This window comes from Lupinus angustifolius, chromosome LG03 (genome assembly GCF_001865875.1).
Source record: "Lupinus angustifolius cultivar Tanjil chromosome LG03, LupAngTanjil_v1.0, whole genome shotgun sequence".
Lineage (NCBI taxonomy): Eukaryota > Viridiplantae > Streptophyta > Magnoliopsida > Fabales > Fabaceae > Lupinus > Lupinus angustifolius.
This window is the reverse complement of record NC_032011.1, coordinates 2614122-2640672: the sequence shown is the minus strand read 5'-3', so window position 1 is coordinate 2640672 and position 26551 is coordinate 2614122. Positions and strand designations below refer to the sequence as shown.

At 33.5% G+C, this 26551-nt stretch overlaps 3 protein-coding genes and 1 non-coding gene across 9 annotated transcripts in view; 2 read left to right on the top strand and 2 right to left on the bottom strand.

Annotated features, from left to right (window-relative positions):
- The window catches only part of LOC109343058 (mitogen-activated protein kinase 9-like), an 8452-nt gene extending 3126 nt beyond the window's left edge, over positions 1 to 5326 (bottom strand). The window contains exons 1-11 of one of the 2 annotated variants that reach the window (XM_019581177.1): positions 5251 to 5326; positions 4227 to 4635; positions 3955 to 4082; positions 3792 to 3851; positions 2946 to 3095; positions 2587 to 2742; positions 2316 to 2453; positions 2145 to 2221; positions 1322 to 1423; positions 786 to 957; positions 179 to 465 (exon numbers count right to left, since the gene is read on the bottom strand). In XM_019581177.1, coding sequence (XP_019436722.1) covers positions 376 to 465; positions 786 to 957; positions 1322 to 1423; positions 2145 to 2221; positions 2316 to 2453; positions 2587 to 2742; positions 2946 to 3095; positions 3792 to 3851; positions 3955 to 4082; positions 4227 to 4635; positions 5251 to 5268 — 1500 coding nt within the window. In that variant the 5' untranslated portion in view covers positions 5269 to 5326 and the 3' untranslated portion in view covers positions 179 to 375. Of the gene's footprint in view, positions 1 to 178; positions 466 to 785; positions 958 to 1321; positions 1424 to 2144; positions 2222 to 2315; positions 2454 to 2586; positions 2743 to 2945; positions 3096 to 3791; positions 3852 to 3954; positions 4083 to 4226; positions 4636 to 5250 lie in introns of those variants that run through there. The other variant, XM_019581176.1, reaches the window with a different exon arrangement.
- Positions 8643 to 12181, top strand: LOC109343059. Of its 2 annotated transcripts, XM_019581181.1 has the most exons (5): positions 8643 to 8818; positions 8915 to 9754; positions 11517 to 11591; positions 11687 to 11830; positions 11882 to 12181. In XM_019581181.1, exons 1-5 carry the CDS (start codon positions 8708 to 8710, stop codon positions 12077 to 12079), a joined length of 1368 nt encoding a protein of 455 aa, XP_019436726.1. In that variant the 5' UTR covers positions 8643 to 8707; the 3' UTR covers positions 12080 to 12181. The 2 variants fall into 2 exon arrangements, with proteins under 2 accessions (XP_019436726.1, XP_019436723.1); XM_019581178.1 differs by having other exon boundaries at positions 11687 to 12181.
- Positions 15378 to 24005, top strand: LOC109343056 (serine/threonine-protein kinase EDR1-like). Of its 4 annotated transcripts, none has more exons than XM_019581173.1 (13): positions 15379 to 16717; positions 18003 to 18440; positions 18768 to 18871; positions 19204 to 20432; positions 20552 to 20592; positions 20897 to 20965; positions 21375 to 21475; positions 21678 to 21753; positions 21831 to 21929; positions 22022 to 22090; positions 22708 to 22757; positions 22859 to 23035; positions 23709 to 24005. In XM_019581173.1, exons 1-13 carry the CDS (start codon positions 16286 to 16288, stop codon positions 23872 to 23874), a joined length of 3051 nt encoding a protein of 1016 aa, XP_019436718.1. In that variant the 5' UTR covers positions 15379 to 16285; the 3' UTR covers positions 23875 to 24005. The 4 variants fall into 4 exon arrangements, with proteins under 4 accessions (XP_019436720.1, XP_019436718.1, XP_019436717.1 ...); XM_019581172.1 differs by having other exon boundaries at positions 15380 to 16717; positions 21678 to 21756; XM_019581174.1 differs by having other exon boundaries at positions 15381 to 16717; positions 21678 to 21756; positions 23730 to 24005.
- TRNAK-CUU lies at positions 24128 to 24200 on the bottom strand. Its single transcript has one exon. It is a non-coding gene; the product is annotated as a tRNA-Lys (tRNA).

Below are 26551 nucleotides of genomic sequence, written 5' to 3'. Positions count from 1 at the left end.
ATATATATATATATATATATATATATATATTGTATGTCCATGCATAATAGAAACTTAACTTAACTTAGAACAAAAATTGATTTATTGTAACATGACTTTATGCTTATAAACTTCTAAAGATATAATTTTGATGCTGATAGAAGGAATATTCCTCCCATCATTACATTACTTGCAGCAATAATACAACATGGTAGTTCATAACAATTGAGTCACCCTATATTTAGCTTCTACCTAAGAAGAAAAAAAGAATGTAGGATTTCTATGCAGTCTTTCCATGCCAGCAGCAAGCACAATTTCATGCTGTCTTTATAGAAAGGGGCATAGCATTGAATTAAAGCTTCAAAATCTTTATGATATTTTGATCAAAATTATGAATTAACCATGGTTGAAATAAGCATTGAGGGCAACAACTTTTTGTGTTAACTCATCCACTGTCTCATCACTGATCTCAGTAATTGGCTCTTCCTATAGAAAAAGGAATACCATCAACATGGTTAGTAGAGAAATGTAATCAAATTTTCAAAGAGTGTAAATATGAATATAAACACAACATGCTGTTAATTGTGTGTACTTATATACAAAGAAAATAAGGTAGACAAATGAAAATTTTGAATGAAAAAACTGCAGCATATGGAAAGGACTAATTTATAAGGTTTCTCACAAGTAGAACACAGAAATAATAATAAATATTGCATGTTCTAAAGATGCCAAAATCTCCATTTTATTCAACCCAAGGATAGCATACATATTCCAAGTACCATGCACTTGAAAGGAGAGTTAGCTACCTCTGATTCTTTACTTTGTTTCATGCCTATACATCTTGAAGTAATGCTGGCACTCTTCGCTAGATTACGTGGATCTGTGTTTCCAGAATTGTTCACATCAGATCCTGGAGGATTCTGAAGATTTGATCCATTGCTTTGATTATTTCCATCCTTGGGAGTAGCAACTCGCTCTCTGAAAAATGTGAAATTGAAATAGTACATGCATTAGTCTTCGAAGGTGCCAGAGACAAGGTTCGCAGGCATAACTGTCATACTCATTACAACAACAACCAAACCTTAATAATGATGTAGATTAAAATTTAAAACCTATGTCATAGAGGCTTCGTTGTTGTTAAGTTGTTGTAAGATTTAAAACCTATGATTGTAGTAAAAGTAGACAAAATAAGCCGCCAAAAGAACACGGTGGAAACGTTGTAGTTCAGTGTGCAAGTCAGGTAATCTGGTATTTGAACAGGTTCACAAGTTTGGATCTATAAAATACCACTAATTGGAGCCTAGACATTGCCAAGAAACCCAGATTCTTCAACAAAACTTACCTAGGTAAGGAGACATGTTGTCTCAGTAATGGAGTATTTCGTTCACCTTTGGCATTATGCTCCTCAAGATGTGCAAATTGTCGCTTGAACCGATCAACCCCACTGCGCAACAAGATAACATAGTTACTTAGTGATAACCCAAGGATGCAACACTATTAAAGAACACATATTCCATTGTTTTTAGAAGACATCCATAACACAAACATTTAGGAGTTAAAACTTTAACTTGCACAAGAATCACAAACAATAACTTATATTTAGCAGGAATTGAAATTTTAGTAGTACGGCAAAAGAAACACGCACGCCAGTGTTTTGCTAATTGAATCTCTAGATCTGTATGGGAAATTGCATGAAAAGATTCAACAGAACCTTGGTACAACAATAATAAGTATATAGAAGGAATGCTGACAAGTATTATAAAATTGGCATCTAAAAAGCATATAAAAAAGCTAACTGAAGATCTTGTTTTATTTATGACCTAACATGCCTAGAGGCAAGGCAAACATTTCACCCATGAACATCTGCATTCATATATGCATCAAGCCATCAACTTTCAAATGCATAGGCTATTTAGGGAGCAAAAACTACAGCCGAAAACAAATTTATGATTCTAGGTTTGTAGGCTCATGGTACCATGTTAAGAGAGAAAGGACCATAAAGTCTGTTAATGAATCAGTGGATTACACTATATATCTTCTAGTATTGTATCTTTAGTGGTGAGAAATATGATAAGACAGAGACTGGACCTACAACAACGAATATACATAAAAAGGGAATAAAGAAAGAAAGAAATAAACTGGATTTCTCCGAGCTACAGCTTTACCTCGGATACATGAAGCTTGTTGTTAGATCTCCCCCGCGAAGATATTCCTCGAGCATTTGGGGATGATACTCTAAAATCTGTTTAGATCGAAACAAATGTAGAACTGAATATTAACAAGGCACAGAGAAGGCAGAATAACAAAGCAAGAATCATTGAAACATAAGGCCATACCTCTCGATAAATCAACTCTCTAACATCATCTTTGGTCAATTTCCTTTTCTCAAACTCAAACTCCAGTTTGGAAATGGGTTGAGTGGATGGTTCACGTTCCACATTCGACAAACCATGGAAGTAAGGATCAGCTAATGCCTGCAATCTCAAGCATAACAAACAAATAAGGAACATAGGAAATTGTAACTTCACAAATATCTTAAAACATGTTTCATTCAGTACATTAAACGAAATTGCCCTTTGGAAATTATCTAGGTAACTGAAGATCAACCTCTTCAGCTGTTGGACGGTCTTTAGGATCAAATGCAATTAAACGCTGCAGCAAAATAAGAGCCGACGGATCTGCATTAGGAAATTTTTTGGAGAATGGAACTGGTTGCTTTTTTCGCATGCTACTAAGATACCTTCTAGCTTTCTCATTCCGAATCTGTGAAATCAAGGTTAAAAATTATTTACAACAAGACAGGGGACAGTGAGTGAATTAATACTGAAAGATTACAACAAAACATAAGACATGAAGAAGTTTAAAATAGGAAAACTACAAGTTTAGGATTAAGATCATGTTATTGTGGCATGTCACAAGCTTGCCTAGGATGTTAAAATCTGCAAGCTAGATTTGGATAAACTAACCCTCGAAATGGACTCGGCAGGAGGAGTACCGAGCAAATCAGTCATGAGATCCAGTTGATGCACCACATTTTTTCCAGGAAACAATGGCTTCCCGGTTAGCATTTCTGCAAATATGCATCCAATGCTCCAAATATCAATTCCGGGGGTATACTGCAAAAGACAAGTATTTAAATTACACAGATAATTCAATACTTCAAGTATATTTAACTTCTTACATCCTACACAGCCCAGGTAGGGGATCTTGAACTTGAAGAGGTAACTGTGGTAGTACATAGAAGGTGTTAAAAACATAATGAAAGTCGTTGCCTTCACCCCAAAACTCGAGCTTTTGGGATAGTTGATTTATGACATGGTATCGAAGCATCTATGACCATGTGATCTAGAGCTCAATGACTTCTATCCTCGCTGCTCCCAGTCCTCTAAATAAAAGTTGGATTTCGACACTCGGTAAAGGTGGGTCTGTAAACTATACACATTTCGAGCCCAGAGGGTCTTTGCATGAGGGTACATGTTAAAACATAATAAAAGCCATTGCCTTTTCCCAATAGATTACAGATTTTGACAAATCTGGTTCATGACAAAAAGGATTTTTCAGAAACGGATAGTGAAGAAGCAACTAAATCTCAGAAGCATTTCCATGTAGAAAGCATTATATCAAGATTTTGTTCAGAACATTTATCAACAAAAAAAGAAGAAAAAACTTCACAATTCAAAAGAATAACGAGAAAATTTAATTTATCACACTATAATTGGATTTGGTGCAAAACAAGTATAGGCATAAATCATGTACATGGCACAAACTATACAAAAAGGAGATGTGTACTGCAGAGAAGAAAAGAAGCTTACTTTTGAGAAAAAAGATCCACATAGTTCAGGTGCACGATACCACCGAGTTGCAACATAGTCCTAAAATAGAATAGGAAGAGAATATGTGTGACTACCATGTTGGGGATTTCAAATGTAACATTTTGCACACATAGCAGGTAGCATATGGAAATAGAATACTTACTGTCCAGAATATAGCTGATGGAGCATCATTAAATGAAACTCGAGCAAGCCCGAAATCACATATCTTCAATTTGCAATCAGCATTAGCAAGAATATTTTTTGGCTTCAAATCACGATGAAACACATTCGCTGCGAAAAACAAATATCATTTAGTTTAATATCAAACTATCTGCAAAGTGGGTTCAAATCCTAGGAAACAGCCTCGTGCATTGGATTGCCCTTTTTTTTTTATCAAACTATCTGCAAAAGCCGAGGACTTAGCTATAAGGATACCTGTATGTATAAATTTCAAGCCCCTTAGAAGTTGGTACAAGAAAAATTGGTAGTGCTCAGGAGTAAGATCATCATTTGCCTTAATTACTTGATGAAGATCAGATTCCATCAACTCGAACACGACATAGACATCCTTGAATTCTCTCCTTGAAGGAGGAAGCATTATATGCTTAATTTCTACTATATCAGGATGTTTGAGCAACCGAAGGAGTTTAATTTCTCTTAAGATCCTAGTGGCATCTGATACATGCTCGAAAACATCATTAATCTTCTTAATCGCGACCTTTTCTCCGGTTTGGGAGTCAATGGCAGAACCTACAACACCATAACTTCCTTTTCCAACAATTTCCTGGACTTGGTACAAGTTTGCCTCTCCATACTCAGTGAAAAACTCTGCCTCTGGCCCACCCTGCTTGATGAAAAAGTAACAAACAACATGTAAATATTATTTTGAACATTGTGACTTAATTTGATCCTACTGCATCAGAAAACACTTGAGGATAAATCATAATCATGCTAATTGCTAACTATGCATATGAAAGGTTATATATACCGTCCTCATACACCACTAGGTGGGAGCTTGGACAGGGAAACTTTAAAAAACAAAAGGTAACAGTTTTATATTAATTGTTAAAAACTTAAAATTTTATTGGTCGGGGTCAGGAAATAAGACACCGTTGAGAACAGTTGATCTCTATCCGTGGGAGCCTCTGGGCTGCCCTTTGCTAACTATGCATATTCCTCTTTATTTCCCATTTGCTAGCTATGCCTTTAACTTGGTAATTTCTCAATGCTAATTCTTAACATTGCCAACAAGAAGCACCAAATGAAATCAAATACAGTTTCTGCCATGATTGCTTAATCTGATTTGACCTCTCTATATTTCCTACCCTTTATGCATATATTGGTAATTTGGGCAATATAGAAAGAAAAAATTGAAACTTGAGCAGCACCCATTGTTCAATTCAATAAGTTAGACACTACAGATAATATGAAAGATGAAAATGTTAAATAAAAAAGGAACCTTTTTTTGACGATCCATGGAAGAAGAAGAAGAGAAGTGAGAGTATTGATGATAAGTTTGGTGTAAATGATTAAAAAAGAGAATGTTATTGTTGTATTGTTAAGAGAAAGAGAAGGAGGTGAATCACTGAATCCCATCCATATAATATTGATTAAGAATAATAATGTCCTATTTCTTCGCTTTTCAATCTAAGCTAAGCCACTCCCATATTTTGCATGCATTGCATTTCCCACTCTTTTCTCTCTTCTTAAACTTCTCCTATCAATGCGGAGAACAAAAACTTCATGGCTTGTGAAGGATGTAACAAGTTGAATATATATACTTCAAGTATTCAAATATCTGTGTAAAAGGACAAAGGTTGAATTTGATATGTAAAAGCATGCATAAGGGAAGAAATAACAAGAGGTCACACTTTGTCACATATTTAAGGATTAACTTTAAAAAATTCATAAATGCATATATGTTAACAAATTTGGAATAGTCAACATCCTTATGATATTAAGGTATCAAATTATTTAAAAAGGATAATATTATTCATAAATGTTATAGAAAGATATTTCTCTATGTAAATGTTTGTGAAAATTAAATGTATAGAAAATATTTCTCTATGTATTAAGGAGGTCTTTTAACTAATAGTTGTTCCTTTTAAGGCATGCAATTCACTAAAGTGGGTTTTATTTCTATTAACAAAGCCTTCATAATATACTTAGAAAACACAATCATCTATCCATTGAGTTGAACTTTTTAGATTTAGACCTAAAACTTTAACCCGATAAATTAAAAAGGTAAGAGTAATCATAACCGAAAACTAAATTGGTGAAGGATTGGAAATCCCCATATTTGATAAAATGTTATGCTTGCCTAAATATTTAAAAGTTAAAAGTGATAAACTAAAACTAAATTAACTTTTTTCCTATATAATTTGAAACAAAATACACATAAAAAAAATATCATGCTACATAGATATAAGCCAATCAATATCATCTTATTAAAGTTCTGAAAATAAATAAAACTCCTACATATTGGGTCATTATTCACATCATACTTTGGGACAATCAACCATTTTTATCATAAATCTTTAAAAAATTGTATTATATCAGTTGAAAATTGTTTTAGCCTTTTGTGGTCCATTTAGAATTTTTTGGTTTTTCACATGTATCATTGCATTAAAGACAATCATGTCCGAGTCGCGAACATCCACAGGTACGTGGGGCTATCTCTCCCAGCAGATATTTTTTCCATTCACAAGACTCAAACTCGAAACCTTGCTTAAGAAGAATCAAACATATACCATTTGAAATTGGTTTGTGGTCCATTGAGAATGCTACACACTAGGGGTAACATTTTTTACTGAAAATTCCAAATTAATGTACACTGAAAAGGGCGGGAAAGGTATGGGTTTATTTAGATTTTGAATATTTTTTTGTGAACCAAAAGTTAGAATTTTTCAAATTTTGAGTGGATAGAGATGGCTAGGTTATGTCACTTTAATACAGCTTCATTGAATTCCTTCCATCAATCACTTGTTTTCGTTATTTTTTTAATACAAGTCCACGTCTTTTTAAAGTTAAATATACAGATAAATTTCCTAGTGCAAGACAGCATCTTGCTAATAAAGCAAGCTGAAAAAACAGATAAAAAAAATTATATAAAATTAAATAAAATTATATTAGCAAGTTGAAAAGACAGCATCTTTCTAATATTATTTGGAATGAAACCTATCAAAAAAAATTATATAAAATTAAAAAACAAACTTATCTAATATGTTAAATTATGTATAACTACAAATTTATAAAACTTTTGAAAGAATTTAAAATTTCATTTTTAAGAAAATATGAGTAAAAAAAGATTTCAATAAATTAATTACACCGAATGCAAACAGGTTGAGAGGTGTGAGATCATATTGTAGATGTTAACGATATATATATATATATATATATATGAATGAGAATAATGTATCTCCTTATATAAGGAGATAACTTATCTCTTATAACCAATAAAAATGTGACATGTGTGCTATTTTGTTTATTTTTAAAAATATTTTTATAGAAAATGGTGAAACATGACACATGTCATGATTTCACTGACAGGAGAAGATAACTTATCTCCTTATGTAATGAGATACTCCATGCACTATATATATATATATATAAATGTAATGTGAATATCAGATTCAATTTGAGAGGGTAAGTGTTTCTAATTTAAAATGCTAAATTAGTGTCATACACAAGTTACAGACTTTACTATTTTAAAGATATTAAATATCTTTTATTTATTACATGCTTATTAATGTTAGAATATTAGTTACTATGGTTGGGTTGATTTGATAATTCATACATGTTTCCTTTTATATAAAGATGCGAGTTTGAGTCTTGAATGTGGAGAAAACCTCCATGAAAAGATCTAATTTCACTATGTGGTGAATATTCATAACTTGAACATGATTGTTTCAAATGATGATATATAGATCAACAAATATTAGGTTATTAAAACTACAAGGGAGACAAAGTACTAAAAACTAGACAAGGAAAGACAAATACATATAGTATCAAATGTCCAAACAATGTTATATTGTGATGAAAAATGACAATTAAAGTATTGGATGTGTATGATAAGGGTATCATTGTGTTTTTTTGTTGAAGAATATGAAGTATAGTAGTCCCGTGATAGATCATTGTCCCGACATTATTAGTTACGATGTATAATTATACTACACTAACTCCCTAGCATTATATACAAATAAATAATAATAATTTTATTCCTAGTTCTCAAAATAAATAGGTAAACATTTTTTAAATTAGAAAAATATGACTCTTTATTAATTATTTAAATGGAAGTCAATATTTCAATTTAACTGTTTTGAAGTAAGAGATAAAAATAGTGAGTGAATCACTCATTCAAAATCTTATCATAAAATTTGAAATGACTATTTGAGTTTGAAAGTTAGGATTGTTTTTCTTTTATTATATACTTTATATGAACAACTACTTCTTTATGTAAACAATCTATTATTTATATATTACCCGTTTACAAGTTACTCAACATAAGGAAACATCTCATAACATGGAAAAAAAACAATAGCTTAGGTGCAAACTTAAAATATATTAAATAACTTAAAATTAAATTATTTTAAATGGAAAAAATGGTACATAAAATTACTCTTGCAAAAAAATCCAATTTATAAATAAAATAACATGAAATTTTTACTTAATTAACATATAATTAATTTAGTACTAAGAAAAGTTGAAGTAGAAGAGATAGATTACACATACACAAGGGTTGAAAGTATAATGGGAAAGTGCAGTGATAAACGGTGTAGATCAATGTCTAACCTCATCATCACCCTTCATTCTCTTCAACCCTTTTATATTCCAATATATCCACACACACACTTTCTCTCTCTACTCTTCTCTCTCTCACTACCCAAAACCCATTTCCAACTTTCGAATCCACCGTCATGGATCCTTCTTCGATCCCTCCACCACCACCACCCACCGTCGTCCCCTTCACCGACGAACCCAACCCTCCACCACCACCACCACCCACCTCCCTCCCATCCTATGCTGACGTCAGCTTCCCCTTCTCTCTCATCCTTTCTCTCTCTTATTCTTATCTCTTTCTTCAAAGCTTCTAACTTTTTCTTCTTCTTGTTCTTTTGGTGCAGATGATATACAAAGCAATAGAAGCATTGAAGGAGAAGAATGGTTCAACCAAAAGGGCAATATCAAAGTACATAAGCGAAGTCTATAACCCTTATCTTCCACCTTCTTCAACTCACTCTACCTTGTTGACCCAGAATCTGAAACGGTTGAAAGATAACGGCTTTATTCAAATGGTGAACAACTCTTATATGTTACCTAGATCTGTTCCTGTTTTACCTTCTTCTGAAGATTCTGCTAAGGTTTCAAGGCCAAGGGGTCGTCCACGTAAGGTTCAGGTTCAACCCCAGGAACTGGTTCAAGTGGTGCAGCAAAATGCTGAGCCTGTTTGGGCTGCGCTTGGGCTTTCTGATGAGCCACAGGTGTTGAATATGGTGCCGGAGATTGAAAGGAAGCGTCTTGGCCGACCAAGGAAGAGTGCGGTTGCGGTTGAGTCTGTTGGGGAGTTGGTGGTGTCGGGGACGGTGGGTTCAAGGGGTAGAGGGCGTCCACCGGGTTCGAAGAATAAGAAGAAGCTTGGTCGTCCTGCTAAAAATGAATTGGTTGCGGTGGTGGCGGTGGAGGTGGATGGGGGTGGTTCTGGAGGGGTTAAGAGACGTCCGGGACGGCCGCGTAAAAACCAGCAGGGGGTTCTGGTTCCATTGGCTCCGGCGGCTGAAGGTGGAGTGCCGGTAGACCTGGCTGGTGGTGATGTGCCGGTTGCAGTGGCTGCTAGTATCAGAGGGCGGCCGAAGAGGAATGCTGGTGTTGGCTCGGGCCGTGGGCGCGGCCGTGGACGAGGAGGTGGTACATTGCCAGCTCAGCGCCGGAGTTCTTTCGGAAGGCCCGTGGGCCGCCCAAGGAAGGTGATATAACAATTTTGAACATTCACTGATATTGTTAGTGTTTCTATGATTGTATCTACATGTTAGATTCATGAGCTTATTCATTGTTTTTGCAGTAAAGTTTGGTTTTGTGGATACATTGATTGTGAAAAATCTACTTTTTGACTTTCAATTATGATTTTCATAATTTTTTATAGTGCCTACTATTTTGTTGGTGAATGTGTTTTTTATTTTTCTGTTTCCTTGTTTATTGCATTGTTTGAGCATGTTGGATTTATGAGCTTATTTATTATTGCAGTAAAGTTATGTTTTTTAAATGCATTGATTGTGAAAATAGTTTTATGAATTTCTTCTCCTCTTTGATTTTAATATTACATGTTTTATCCTTCTTTTAAGTGTTCTTTTGACTTCTTTCATAGGGATTAAATATTCTTTGAAATATACTACTAATTTTTATATCGAAGAATATGGTTTTACATACAACATGACTAATTAAATTGTGATGCTTATTAAAATGCTGTGAAGTCTATGTTTAAATTGCAAGTTGACTGTGTAAAACTATTATACATTCAGAATGTAACAATATATGAGTGAATTCTGCATTATGGAAAAAGAACATTGTGGATTATAGAAAAGTTTGTGCAAGCCAAAAATTTATGTATGATTTCAAATTCTTCATTGCTCCCAACATACTCATGACTTGATAATTTTGTTGTTTTGAACTTTTTTGTCTGCTTTTTTCGTTCTGCATTTTATGGACCACATGGCTACATAATTGTACCTTTATGTACAAAAGGTTAAAATTAAAAACATTGATGTTTTAGTTTAAATTTATTTTATTTTCTATTTGGGATGAACTTTGGTTTGGAAGTGATTATTAAGTTTAATAATGGAAAGTATTTTATAGTAATTTCAGTTGAAAAAGCCTTACAAAAAATTTAAAAGTATTTTGTGAATTTTATGTTTAAATTGCAAGTTGGCATGAATAATTTGAGGAGTGAATTATGTAGTGTGAGAAAGCAACTTTATGGATTATGGGAAGTCTCTGATTTAGTAAAAATTGTTTTTGTTCCCATGGCGTGTTTTGATTGGTTAATTTTTGTGTTCAAATAACTTGTAATGGAAATCTCTTTAAAAAGCAATTATACTTGAGTTGAAATGTTTTATTTAGTACTTTTTTCTTGTTGTCAAAATTTATTGAAACTGTTCTTATTTGTGTATTCTATTGCATCATTTCTTGTAAACTTTGGTTTGGTGTTTTAGCAACTTAGTAATAACTGAAGTAGTTTATAGTAATGTCTGTTACAAATCTGCTAATTTCATGTTAAAACTACAAGTGGTCTGTGGACTTTGTAGGAACTAATGTGAGTCCATAATTTAAGACGAGCGAATTATGTAGTCGGAAAAGGGAACTTTATCGATTATAGAAAATTGTGTTCAAGTTCTATATCACAATCTTTGTACAATTTAAAATTGTTGTCGTTCGCGAGGTATTTAATTTAGCATTTTTGTGTTCTTATTTGACAACTTTGAATTACTTCCTTTTTTCTTCTAATGCCCGTTTTTTAGCTTTCTATTTTCATTCAAAATTCTTATATGTGCATATTAAAATAGTGCAATAGAATTTTAATCTCTCACTTTCAAAATGTTGCCATGGATTTTCATTTTTCACCAGCACTATTACTTAGTTATAGTTTGTGATATACATAGCCAATAAATGTACTATAATCCTTCATATATGCTCCTCTTCAACACTGGTAATAATGTATTTATGTTGTGATAGGGAACAACTTCTGCTAATACTTCACAAAATGTTGCTGCTGATGATGGAGATTTCAAGAGGAAACTCGAACATTTCGTAAGTTGAAAATAGTCTTTCGTAGTTTCATTTTTCAACTGCTTATTACATATTTAAACTTTTTCATATTTCATCATCCATTAATTAATTTGCAGCAATCAAAAGTGAAGGAATCTCTTGAAGTGTTGAAACCTTATTTCACACATGAGAGTCCACTCTCTGCAATCGCCGCAATTCAAGATTTGGAAGTATTGGGAGCTATGGATCTCAATGCACCATTGGAGCAGGATGAACCACTTCCACAGCAACCCCACCAGCCGCAACAACATCAACTACTTCAAAACCAGCAGCCACATCAACCACTACAACCGCCACCACAGCACCATATACTACAACAACCCCTGGCACTGGCTCCGCAACAGTTTTTTCAACATCAATATCCCCAGTTTCAGCAGCTGTACCAGCCCCAGCAGTACCAGAACCAACATCAGCAGCCACCACAGCAGTTCCAGCCGCAGTCGACATTCCACCGACTGTTTAATCCGTAGGAAATCGACAGAAGCTAGGAAGGAAGTAGTTGGTATTTAATTTGGTTATGAAGGTAGGAGGAATAACATTGTTCTCAATTTGATTATAAACTTGTATAAGGTGTTATAACAAAGAACTTGGGGTGTTAGATTTGTAAAGGGTGTAGAAGGTAGGAGACCAAATTTTCATTTGTTTGTTGTGGTGCCCCGTTTTAGATTATTTTGCAGTATGGATGATTCTGTTTTTCAAGTAATATTTGTTTGATTTCACATTGTTGTCTTTGTTGGCCTTGTTTATGCTTAATTAACTCATATTGTTGTGTGTGGAACATGCATCATTGTTGTCTCAATTTCTTGCTTCTATATAATTGATATGGTTGGTGCATGAGATAAAATTTCAGAATATGATTAGTCCTCAAATAGACTCATTCCAAGAGTATTTCTTCCAGTATCAATAGTTTTTGGTGGAATTTCTAAGAGAAAAACATGCTTTGTTGAAGACTAAAACAAACACTAATAAATACAGGTTTATCACTTTTCATAAAATATTCACTCTCCATTCCTTAATCATTAGGCACCCCTTATTATGATAAGGATCGGCTGTTCCAAACTATGTTTTTTTTTTGTTTCACACAAGTATCTTGTACTGGAGGTAATCCTGTCCGAGTTGGGAATATCTATAAGTACGTGGGGCTAACTGTCCCGGTGGATATTTTATCCATCCACAAGACTCGAACCCGAGACCTTGCTTAAGGGGATCAAACATATATCACTTGAACCAACATACGTTCGTTGTTCCAAACGGGAGCACATTTGCTTACCACAAAGTATGTCACTCTATGTGACACTGCTTGTGATTGGTTGTAAAAAATGCATTGAAGTTAAAAAAGTAACGGTTAAGTATTTTTCTGACCAATCATAAATAATGGCACATGGAGTAGTACAATTTCATATGGCAACAAATGTTCACCCATTCCAAACTATGTTTTAGACTAATAAAAACATGTCAAATCAATTATAAAAATTAAATAATTACTTGTTTTACTGTATGAGATATGATTTGTGATAATCAAAATAGTTACAATTCTTTTTGAACATAGCCTATTATATATACGTGGTAAGAATTTAATTGTTTTATCTCTCTTTCATTGCATCAGATGCAATACTTATATTAAGAACTTTATAGTAGTCACATATGATACAAATTTGAAGATAAACATGCTCATTTATTTGGATATATGGATCAATGTTCACGTAATGTCTTATTCTAGTGGGCAAAAATCATCAAAAGTGGAACATTATATATATTTGGTTTTGACGCCAATATTCTTTACCACCAAACTTTTGTATTTGCATATTCTTTCAACTTGTTAGGCTGAATAAGATAAACGAAAATCATCAAAAGAGATAGACTCAAATGATCATACCATATACCAATTAGCAACCTAATATGTACTCTTTTTAGTTGCTAGACTCATATTTATACATTAAATATTGCTCAAACTTGTCACAAGAAAAATATTGTTATAAGATTTGACTTTAGGACTCTATAATGTTTGATTGGATGTGGATCCTAAAGATAAACCAAAGAATAAAAATCTCGTTGATTTTCTTTTTCCACAAAATAAATACTAACGATAATGAAGCAAAAATAAAAAATAATAAAATTTTTATTTTTAATTAACATGACATGTTTTTATTTATGTGAAACATGATTTGAGATATGATTTAGGATAACATATATTTGTTCTTTTTTTTTTCTTTCCCTTTTCCATGTTGTCAATATTGATTTAGGTCTTTAAATAATCTTAGTTATTAAAATAAATAAATTAAGTGGATGAAGCAATTATGGAACTTTAATTAAGAAAGACAAAATAGGAAAGGCACACACAACCCTACGTATTGGACTTATCTTAATCACCTACTTTTCCATCTCAACCTGATTTTGGATAAAAAATAAGGCATCACCCCAAACCTAAATTTGGTTGTCAAGATTCAAGGATTTGAGGACAAGATACTATAGTAATCAATTTTTGTGAACTAGAACAAATAAACCTTTCAAAATTTGTTTACTCGACCCTTTTCATTTTTATGATAATAATATGAGGTGATAGAAGTTATTATCAACTTGTCGTTGATCTAGTAGTATAAAATTCTACTAGATCTCTTAGAAAAGTCAAAAAGTTAAAAATGTAATTCTTATGAAAAATAATTGTTAGGAGAAATAATTACATCCTAAAAGAGATTAAATCATTGCTAAGTGAAAATATATTTGGTAGTACAATTCATTATCCTTATGGAGGAGACTTTAGCTTTAGATGTAGACATGCTATGTCATGTCATGGCTAATGGAACTAATGGTCAACAATAAATCAGCAATAATACATATTAAATATGAAAAATAAGAGGTTACATCTACCTCCATGACTTTTTCTTGATCAATTTTCTATTCAATTTTTTTTTTTTCTCTACAAGTTGGTGCACCTTTTGTTACCCTTTTATGTGGGTTTGATTTGAATATTCTTTTTGCCTTCCCTTCTCTCCCTGATTCCATATATAAGGGTAGTCTAGAATAGTTCACGTCAAATATTAAAATAATTAGGCTCACTTATTTCTATAATTAGTTTTTACTAATTCCGTTTGATCAAATTCTGTGTACCATAATTAGTACAATGATTATATATATTCAATCCATAGTTTTGGATTCTAGTTCCACTTAAGGATATATATTATTATTATTATTATCAGAGAGTACTCTGATAATATTTAATACCTATAATTAGATTTCCTTGATCTATAGTTTTTGCATAATATTGCATGCTTTTCTTAGCATATTACCCCTTTCATCCTGAAAAAAAAACATTATAAACAAAGAAGCACAAATATTAAAAAGATAAAGCCAAAATTAGTTTAAGTCTCTGTCTTTTTTCTAGCTTGCATCTCTTTACCATTTTCAAAAGACAGCCAAAAAATAGTAAACAATTAAGTAATGTAGTCATGCATATCCTTTTCATAAATATCTTAGATATAAATACATAAATTTGAAAGATTATATTTCCTATTATCTTATACTGCTATAACAAAATACCATATCATTTATAAACCATTGATTAATAAATAAAATATCATTTTGTGTTCGTAATCTTGTGACACATTATATCAGAAGCTGATTAAAATACATATTACTATCACCTACTACATGTAGGGATGAGTCCTTTAGTTAAGGGTGCATGAAAGTGAGTTTTTGCTACTTTTCACATTAAAACCAATACTGTCCTCTAATTAGAAAGTTGAGATTTATTTATCACAAACGACATAGATCAAGTTTGCTTCAAATTCATACCCAAAATTGTTGCAGCTGATCAAAGCAAAGGTTTTCTTCTCCTCTTTTCTTTCCCAAAGTGTTTATTCAATATATTCCATTTATGATCCTGCAAAAGTACACTTCAAGTATGAAAATAATCATCCATTTTCCACCACCTTTTTGATTGAAGTACTCATCCAAAAAAGTGAACAAAAAAACAAAGAGAAGAAACAAAAAGAGTTGAAAGACAAAGGAACCTTGTTTGGTTCATTCATTTGTTGTTGTTGTTGTTGTTGTGTTTCACTGGTTCCCACCAAGTTCACTTTTTTTGATCTCCTTCTGCTGCTACACTCAAGTGGGTCATCAACCTTTGTGGTCCCCTACTACTACTTCTCTCTCTCTCTCTCTCTCTCAGTTACCCTTTAATGTTCTCTTCAACACTCTACATGTTCCTTCTATTTTTGTGCTTTGTTTAGGAAAAAAATCCTTTCTTTCTCAATCTGGAGGTGCTTGCTCAGTGCATTTTTCTGAGTGCTAAAGGTAGTGAATAATGCTATCTAGTACACCTACATCATAGTATTTGAGGTTATTGTAGCTGTGGCTGCTTATTCTATGTTTGTTTCTTTGTCTTGAACACAAATAATTGGTGTCTGTTATTGTTGTCTATTAAGGAAACTGCTCCATTTCAATCCAATCATGCGGATCCCCTTGATTGAGAAATAGGTGCAAAAGGGTATTGCTCAACCTGCATGCTCTTCTTTGGATTTCATTCTATTGGTATCTGGGATTTAAGAGTGACAAAAAATGGAAGCTTTGAATTTTTTTTTAGCTACTTTCTTTATTCTTATGAGAAAGAGATTTGTATTTCATACTAGTCAAATATCATTATGGAGATGTTTTGACTTATTTAATAGCACTAAGATATGAAGAATATCCTTAAGAAACTTCATATCATGTATAACCAATCAGAAAATGAACAAGGATCTTCTTCTTCATCAAACCGAAACAAGTTCAACAGTGATGGTTCATCTTCATCCTCTAAGAAGCTTAGTTCTGAGCATAAACCCTTTTCTGGACTCTCTAGTTTGTTGTATTCAGTTACCAATAAGCAAAGTCCTATTGATGCTACGAGTAGTTGTGGTTCCAATGTTGTTTTAGACTCAGCTAGGCATGATTCAGGGTTTAGCACATCAAGGGATCCTGAAGTTGAGGAAGAGTATCAGATACAATTGGCTTTAGAGCTGAGTGCAAAGGAGGATCCTGAGGCTGTGCAGATTGAAGCTGTTAAGCAGATTAGTTTGGGGTCTTGCGGCCCGGATTATACACCAGCTGAAGTCATGGCCTATAGATATTGGGTAAGTCACTTTAGTCACTTTGTAAGTTAAATTGACTTTATGTTGAAGTCACTTTCTAGTTATTATGATGGTGCTGCCAAAAGAAAAAGATTTTGAAAAACATTGTTTTATAATTGTTGGAAGGACAGATCCCAAATCTATGGGATTTAAAGTTTTAAACCGTTCTCATTTGTGGTGAAAATGTGTTTCTAGTCCCAATAAAGTAGGGTAATTTTGATTTTGCTCCTCATGAAAAGAATAATGGTTTTGCATTTTTAAAAGTTTGAAATACTTTTGTTCTTCTATGTTCTAGGATTGCTTTGATAAGATGACACATGCGAATTTCTCAGAAAAAAAGAGATTCATTGTTCTGCTTTGGTTTAGATGGATGGCGGACTTTTCCTTGTTGGCTTTATCTTGCACTTGGGGACTTCCTTCATTTTGTAAAATTTTCTGCCCTTGTTGGTTTTAGTAGAAGATAGAAATGATAGTTGGTGTATACGAATGATAGTTGGATATAGGAGGGGATAGTTTATACACGAGACAAGGAGGAAAGCTCGATTGTATAGTTGAAATACTCAGTTTTATTAGATGGATGGTTAGGAGGATAGTACATAGTAGTGTCCATTGCTGGACACTTTGCTAGAGTATCTTACAATGATTTTGCCCGTGCCTATTTATAGGATTCTATCACCACATAAGAGAGGGTTATTGTCTTCTAGATGCATCTCCATGGTTCTCATTACAATCTAAATTACACTTCTTCCAACTAGAATACAAGAAATGAAAATGATTGTGTTTCACCGACTCTATCTGCTGCATGTTTGTAGATTGTTCTAGAAAACTGTGGCACATTTCAACACCCCTTGATATATTTCTTCTATCTAGTTTTTGTCCTGTTCAAAAAGCCTAATAAACTTCTCATGTTTAATGTCTAAATGGTCATATATAACGTTACTGTATGATGTGGCTAGCTTGGTATACTTTGGTGGCCGGTTTCCTCAAATCCTACGCTTTTCGGATTAATATTTAAAATGTTATTGTAACCTTGTTATGATCCCTTTAGAGAAATAGTTCTGGATATCTTCTGCTTCTGCCTTTCTATGTTTGGCTTCAAATGCAGTTTTTGATTCTAGACAGGGATTAGGATTCACTTAATTTCTGTGTTAGATGATCCATTTATTGAAACGGATTGATATAAAATTAACCTATTTCCTATATTTCACTTGGTTACATGTCTTTAGTTTGTCCTACATATGTTCCTATCTAACTTATCTCATATCGTAGATTTATCCATGCTTCACAGAATTACGATGCTCTTGGTTATGATGACAAGATCTTGGATGGTTTTTATGATCTATATGGGATCTTAACCGAGTCAACCTCCACTGGAATGCCTTCCCTTGTAGATCTGCAAGGAACACCAACCTCGGATAGTGTCACGTGGGAAGCTGTCTTGGTCAATAGGGCCGCTGACTCTAATTTGTTGATACTTGAGCAAAATGCCTTAGAGCTAACAGCCAAGTCTAGACCTGGTTTTGAAGAAGCTATGGATAGCAATTTGGTGCACAAGCTTGCAATATTTGTGGCTGACTATATGGGTGGACCGGTTGGAGATCCTGAAAGCATGAAAAGAGCATGGAAGAGTCTTAGTTACAGTCTGAAAGCAACCCTCGGTAGCATGGTTTTGCCACTTGGTTCTCTGACCATTGGATTGGCTCGGCATCGTGCATTGTTATTTAAGGTTCTTATCCCACAGAATCATTTGTGGTTTGAATTTCAATTAAGAATTATCCCATGCATTAGTCGATGGAAGCCTCTAGTGACTTAAAGTAATTATTGTTTGAAATACTCCAAAAGTTGTAAAATCATATGAAAAGATTGAGCAATCATGACCATAACATACTGATGTTGTTATTCTATTCTCTTTAAACATCAATACTTTACTATGTAATTAAGTAATACCACAACAACTAAAGCCTTTTCCCACTAGGCGGGGTTGCCTAACTAGGATCAAGTGGTGCCGTTGTATTTAAGATAATATTGAAATTTTATATTTGTTTGAATGCAGGTTCTAGCTGATAGTTTGGGCATTCCATGTCGGCTGGTTAAAGGACAGCAATATACAGGTTCCGAAGATGTGGCAATAAACTTTGTCAAGATTGATGATGGAAGGTAGCTGCCATTAAATTGTTCTCCTTGCATTGCCATCAGGATATAAATTGATTTGCTTAATTTTTTGTCATCAATACTCAATTGAGTAGAAAACACATGAAATGGTGTCACTCAATGCTTCTCTTGTCTCAAATTGTTCCAGTGTAGAAGCGTATTTTTATTAGTGGTGCCTTTGTACTTGCTTTTCCTTTGCTTGCAGCTTCTTGTTAATTTTTTAAATCTTCTTTTAAAAGTGCTAGTTGTTGAATGTTGTCTCATTTTTTGTATCTTTCTTAAGTGGAATCACAAAGTCTTGTTCATTATCTATAACATGTGTTTGATATGAATTTCAGGGAGTACATTATTGACCTAATGGCAGATCCTGGAGCACTTATTCCATCGGATGCAGTTGGGTCACATATAGAGTATGATGACTCTTTTTTTGTGACCAGTCCTTCATCAAGAGATCTTGATTTCTCTCGTGTAGCATCATCCAGCAGTGGCGCTGGAAGTTCATCTCAAGAAACCTCATATTTCCCGATGTTGGATAAAGGAAACAGATCGAAACATATTTCCTATGCAGGAAAAGAATCTGATGTAGGAAGGCCCTCTACAGGCAAAGAAGAATCATTGAGAACCTTGAATGAATTCAGAAATCCTCACAATGTTAAGAAGATAATAGGGAAGGAATCTTCTCGCAGACGTAATCATCCACATGTGCTGGCGAGATCTCTTTCTTGGACTGAAGGGATCAGTTCCCCGGATGTACATAGCATGAAAGTCAAAGATGTTTCTCTGTATATGATTGATGCTGCCAAGGAGAATCCTCACTTAGCTCAAAAACTTCATGATGTTTTACTTGAAAGTGGCGTTGTCGCTCCTCCACATTTATTTTCTGAAATTTATCGCGAGGAGTTAATTTCTCCAACCGAGGCCAACTTCCCGACTGAAGTAAAAGATGAACATAAATATGGAAGTGGACAGCAAGAATCACAGGTTGATAATAATCTCGGTACTACTCAATTTTTGTCTCCTTTGCCTCACTACTTACTTCATCCGAAAGCAACTCCTAGCTGTCAGTCGGAGCATTCCAAGCCTGTAGATACCTTAGGAATCAAGCCTCCTCTTGATACAAGGGTAGCAGATGGACAGCAGATACCATCTTGGGCAAAATATGGGGAAAATGTCCCGGTTGCTGCTGTTGCAGCAGCAGCTGCTGCTGTTGTTGCATCTTCTATGGTAGTTGCTGCAGCAAAGTCAGGCAATGACTCAAACATTGAGCTTCCCGTAGTAGCAGCTGCTACTGCTACTGCTGTAGCTGTAGTCGCAAGCACTGCAGCTGCCACTAGACTTTATGAGCAGGGCATTCGAAGCGATGGAGATACGGATGGTTCAGGTTATGACCTGAAGGGTAGTGGTGATGGAGAGCACTTTGCTTTAGGCATGAATTCAGAAGGCGAGAGAATATCTGATAGATCAGTAGCAAGTAATGCTAGCATAAAATCTGATTATGCGTTTGATGATGTTGCTGAGTATGACATTCCATTGGAGGAAATCACAGTGGGTGAGCGTATCGGACTTGGTATTGACTGTACTTATTCTATAAGATTTGATTACATTTTTTTTGTTCAATGGTTTTATTTATTTGGTTTTACATATGATGACTGAATTGAATTCCGGTGGCATATGATTGGCATGCAGGATCGTATGGGGAGGTTTACCACGGCGAATGGCATGGAACTGTGAGTTTCTTTATTGACCTAATCCAGACATATATTGTGCTTCTTTGTTATTGTATTGTTTTTTGTTGTAGTGAAATGTAATTCCCAATACTCTACTGCTGCAACCTGCTATTGCATCTGTATATATGCAACAAATCATAAAATGTGTGTATTTAAATAATTGAGTTGTGCCCACAATTTTCATTTTAGCTTACTAAACTACCACACATTTATTCTTCACAGTATTTTCATGAGTGGTTTTCTACTACGTTGTAGACGTTAAAATTCTTACACTTTCAAAACGTTTACATTCGTTGGTTTGCAGGAAGTTGCTGTTAAGAGGTTTTTAGATCAAGATATATATGGTGAATCACTTGAAGAGTTCAAAAGTGAGGTACATGTCACTTATACTTCCCCACATTATTTCTTGAATTCATTGACAACTAACATCATAATTGGATTTTAGATATATGTTCAATGGTTTATATTTGAGATATATTTCAGTTGCCATCACACTTCACAATTTCATGTCAGATAGCTGCAATCTTTAATTTAGATTATTATTGCATTAATTCTTGTTCTTGGACTTGATTGACCATTTAAAAATATTCATGGATATAGTTCTGCGAACATTTTGCAGCTTTGATTTCTTTTTCGTCTCAGCATTTCATTTACAAGTCCATATGGTTCACTGTTGAAATTTTTAATTGGTAGATCTTGCCGTAAATGCCAAATCTACTTGTACATATTAATAAATTTAGATGATGGGTGTATTTATTTAACTTATGATATAATTGCCATAGGTCCAAATAATGAAAAGGTTGAGACATCCAAATGTTGTTCTCTTCATGGGAGCTGTAACCCGGCCTCCAAATCTTTCAATTGTTACCGAATTTCTTCCCAGGTAACTCGTAATTCTTCATTTCCCGAGCTTCATATGAGATGAAACTCTTGATTGCGAATTTGCAAGTTTTTGGAAGTTGATATTTCCTACCACCAAGAGTGTGTAATGCATGAAATGGTTCTTACTTCTCTATAATGAAATAGTTTTTAGAGGAATTTTTTAACTCTTCATACACTGAGCTGTATATCATCATCCTATGCAGAGGAAGTTTGTATAGATTACTTCATCGACCAAACAGTCAGTTAGACGTGAGAAGGCGGCTGAGGATGGCCCTTGATGTAGTACGATTCTATTTCTTTTAGTTCAATGCAATTTCTTTCAAAAGTCGATATAATTTGCTTTTTTTAATATGCAGGCTCGAGGAATGAATTATTTGCACAACTGTACTCCAGTGATCGTGCATCGCGATTTAAAGTCACCAAATCTTCTTGTTGACAAAAACTGGGTTGTAAAGGTGCCCACCTGAATCTCATTACTGAAGTTCCTTGATAGCATGATGAATTCTATGTGCTGATGTAGTACATTATTTTTATGTCTGATGAATAGGTATGTGATTTTGGCTTATCACGAATAAAGCATAGTACATTCCTTTCTTCCAGATCCACTGCAGGAACAGTAAGATATCACAATCCTTATTTCCTTAACCCAAAGCCCGAAATACAATGTCATAAACCCTTTTCATTTTGACTTATTTATTCCTTCATTCACTTATTTGGTTGTTTTTTATGTTACAATTTTAATTGAAATCATGCGACAAACAGAGACACTTGCTTTATCTTTTAGAGTAGTTTAGGATGCCTTGGAACTTTCGCCTTGTTAGTTAAGTATGCTTGGCGTAATATATTCAGACTTCTAGGATGATGATTGCTTATCTTGTGGGCAAAAATTATTTTATGCACATATTATGATACTGATTTCAAATGTTCCACTCCAAGGAACTGTATGTGAATACTTTTTTATGTTAAGTGTCCATTTTTTTACAACATTTGAGAACAAAACACGAAAGAAACAAGCGGGAGTAAACCCTTAATTGATTGATGGAAAGAGATATTTAAATGATGGTTTTATGCTGCATAGTATTACAATTTACTCGGCCTGAGTTTTCCTCCTAATTCGGGCATTGCATGAGTTTCCCTTCATTGCAATGTCATTTCATTTGTCTGCATTGGTGGGTAAAAGCTTCCAACTTACTGCAACTGAATATATAGCCTCTGCGGTTTTGTATGTTTCAGGCCGAGTGGATGGCTCCAGAAGTGTTGAGAAATGAACCTTCAAATGAAAAGTAAGCTCCATTGATTCACATCTATCTTTTCATCAGTTTTGGCACTTTTTAAAACCCTTCATGATTTTTATGACAATAAGTTCTTCTGATCCAATATTCAGGTGTGATGTTTATAGCTTTGGGATCATATTATGGGAGCTCTCTACTTTGCAGCAACCATGGGGAGGTATGAATCCAATGCAAGTTGTTGGTGCTGTGGGTTTCCAACATCGTCGTCTCGACATTCCAGATGATATGGACCCTGCGATCGCAGATATTATAACGAAATGCTGGCAAACGTGAGTGTTCTTTTCAATCATTTTATCCCTCGATCCTAAGACTTCTATAAATTTGCTTATTCTTCATGCATTTTATTTGCAACATTTGAAAAATATTTCGGGATGGCCCTCCTAATAGTAACACCTGTTTGTAGGTGTGACTTTCAATAATTTTATTGAGAACTTACTTAGTAGATTTGTCTCACTCTATAATCACTATGAATCCTTCATATTACTTTTGATTTACTTTAGCATATAGACCTTTAGCGAAAACGAAAAAAAGAGAGTAATGCTATATATAGCCAGAACTTTGGAAGAATACAAGTTTGGTTGTTGGATGAAATAAGATGGTAGAGACTTCTAATCCTCATCGACAACTATTCACTGTCATTTTTCTTAAGCAAATTTTTTGCTTCTATTGTCACAAGCCATCGATATAGCTTTGGTTGCCTCAAACTTTGTGAAATTATTCTTCTTACTATCGTTAGGCCGATGATGCACTAACAGTGCGACATATAGAGATGCATAAGTTTACATGGTAATACAATTGAAGACATAATAGTATAATTCAAGTGTTTCTTGCATTCATAATTGCGGATATATGAATTCGTAAATATGTATTTTTTTAGTGCATGTTGTAAATATATTACCGCGAAAGATCGAAAGATTTTATCTTAGTATTATTGTGTGACAGGGTGTTACTCTTGTATTATAGAGATCCAAAGTTGAGGCCAACATTTGCTGAAATAATGGCGGCTTTGAAGCCATTGCAGAAGCCAATTGTTGGTTCTCAAGTACCTAGACCAAGTGCACCGGGCAAGCATGAGAAGGCTCGGCCGTCACAAATTGCAGAAGACTGAGATTTATTGAAACAATTACACAACTAACCAAATCTTTGTTCATATTAGTGCTAAAAAGTGGAGAACAAGTTGTATAGTATTGTTCTGATAAAAAAAGTGAGTAGCTGAAAAGTAAGCTTATCTTTCATTCTTTCTTGAGTATGTAGTAAAGTACTTTACATTATAATTAAAATCACTAGCTAGATGAAATAAAGGTTTCATAATGACAGAGTTAAGCCTTCATAAGTATTATTAATAATTATAAAAACAAAATCGCCCACCGTGGGGCTCGAACCCACGACCACAAGGTTAAGAGCCTTGCGCTCTACCAACTGAGCTAGACGGGCTTGTTGCTATGTTTCACCAAGTCGTCACCTAAGGTTTTAGTCTCTATTTTGTAACCGGATACAATTTTTATCACTTCATCAATTCTGATTGGTTGAAAAAATTATTTGAGTTAAAATGATTAGATACTTTTCTGGCTAATCACATCTCCTGATACATGAAGGTGACACAAAATAGTGAAACTGAAGATATGTTTCCCTTTGCATCACTTTTCTTCACATCCACATGATTATTAATGAAAAGAGAGGACTATTATTGTTGAATGTAGGAAACTAAGGCATATGATATGAGTTTGAGCAAATACCAATTCCAAGAACATATGGAAAAAATAATCACATCCATTAAACTTAACATGTTTTGGTCATTATATTAAAATTGATGCAAGGCTTCTGATTTTTAAAACCATTAACAACATTGCAAGAGGCTTCTGATTTTTCTGGAATCAATGATCTTATAAGTATTAATAAAATCGCAAGAGGCCTTATGTATGAACGTAACAATACAACATGTAATACTAATAGGATTAATTGAAAATAGCTACAACAACATGTAATACTCAAAATAGCATGGTCAAAACAGAAAATAGGTAAGAAAGAATTATAACTTTATAAGTGGTTGGGAGAAAATGGGAAAATGTGGATCCATTGTGCTATCTCTTTTATTCCGAAATGGTTACCAAAATGAATAATATTTGTATATAGCTTGAGCGGGAAAAAAGCGAGATTCTGTTAATAGAATCAACTCGTAACAGCAAATGGGACCCACTTAACAAGATTCCCTTCTATGTTATTCCTTAATATTTAGGGGTGAGCATGGTTTGGTTTTACTCTCTTATCTGGTATGAGCTAGTCATGGTCGAGCTCAAATAAGATTGGGTTTAGGCCGAATTTGAGTTCAAAGATTAAACTCGATCAATATTTAAGATTAAGTAGGGGCCAAGCATAACTCGTCACATGATCATTTACTCATCATGTTTGTGTGTGTCTCAATTCAAATGTGTACAATTAATGTCACCTTTTTGGTCGAAGGTATCGTTGATTCTCTAATTTTTCATCATATATACATGATTAACAATATATATATATATATATATAACATTTTATATATCAAATTACATATTCATAATAATAAATAATATTGAGAAGACTTTATCTAAAATGAGTATGCATTATATTTAATCGAGTCTAGGGTGAGGTTCGAATCTAAAGGCTGACCTATACAATATTTAGTGTCTACTTAACTTCGAGACTAGGACGAGGTTCGTGTTAAAAAAATGACACAAGCAACATTTAAAATCGGGTAAGAACAAGTCGTTCCTAGCTCATGCTCACCCTAATCTCCATCTATGTTTTCTACTTAGTAGTTAGTACCATGTAATTGGTTATTTTTTGTTTTACTCCTTGCAAAAAAAATGTTGTTTAGGTTGTTATAAACTTCTTTATTTGATTCTAGTTTTTGTTTTTATTGGTTTTGTGCTTAGCATGTCTTTTTTATTTTAGATTTAATCTCTAAAATATGTTGATGTTTTTCGGATTTGGTCTTTTTTCCATGTTAAAATTTTGAGCTTTACCTTTATAATGTATTTAAGTTTTAGTGTAAAGTCTATACACCGTGTATAAAGATTTATATAGAGTTAATATATTATTAAATATTTATTTATATTACTTATATTTTAAAGTTAATAATAATTAAATATGAATGATCTATGTATAATAACATTATTATAAACTCTTAGACTATTCACATATACATTTTTTTTATCTTTTAAGTATTGAATTTGATTTGTGTATTTGGTTTTGGTCCTTATACTATTAAAATTTTGCATGTGTTTTTTATTAGTATCCTTAAGAGTGGTGGAGACTATTTTTAACAACGAAAAGACTCATAATTTACATATATTAGATATATATTCAAGTAAAAACATCAATGCATTAATTTTTTTTATAGGAGACAAAAGCTAATATCAGTTATGACTAATATTGTAATACAGTTCATTATGCTAATTGTAAATTTTTCTACACTATAAAAACTAGTTTGTACAGAGATAAAAGTGTCTCCTTGTTAATATTGTATGGTACTATGTATTTAATTTTTATATATTTCATTTTTTAGAATTTGTATATATTTGTTGTATTCGATGTACATTATATTATATTTTTGTTGTTTATGATAATATTTAGTTTAAAGTGAGAGACGTGGTTAATTAATAGGTTGATGGTGGTTAATTAGATTATATTGTTTTTTTATAAATATTAAATAATATGAATGACAAAATAGGAAATGAAAATTACACCATGGTGGAAGTTACACCATGTTTTACCTTTTTATAGAGTATATAATATATATATATGAT

Coding starts and splice junctions, on each gene's coding strand:
- LOC109343056 (XM_019581172.1), top strand. CDS start 16,286: ATGAAGAATATCCTTAAGAAACTTCATATCATGTATAACCAATCAGAA. Junction 21,930..22,021: donor ACAAAAACTGGGTTGTAAAG/GTGCCCACCTGA, acceptor TCTGATGAATAG/GTATGTGATTTTGGCTTATC. Junction 23,036..23,708: donor ATAACGAAATGCTGGCAAAC/GTGAGTGTTCTT, acceptor ATTGTGTGACAG/GGTGTTACTCTTGTATTATA.
- LOC109343059 (XM_019581178.1), top strand. CDS start 8,708: ATGGATCCTTCTTCGATCCCTCCACCACCACCACCCACCGTCGTCCCC. Junction 8,819..8,914: donor CCCTCCCATCCTATGCTGAC/GTCAGCTTCCCC, acceptor CTTTTGGTGCAG/ATGATATACAAAGCAATAGA. Junction 11,592..11,686: donor AGAGGAAACTCGAACATTTC/GTAAGTTGAAAA, acceptor ATTAATTTGCAG/CAATCAAAAGTGAAGGAATC.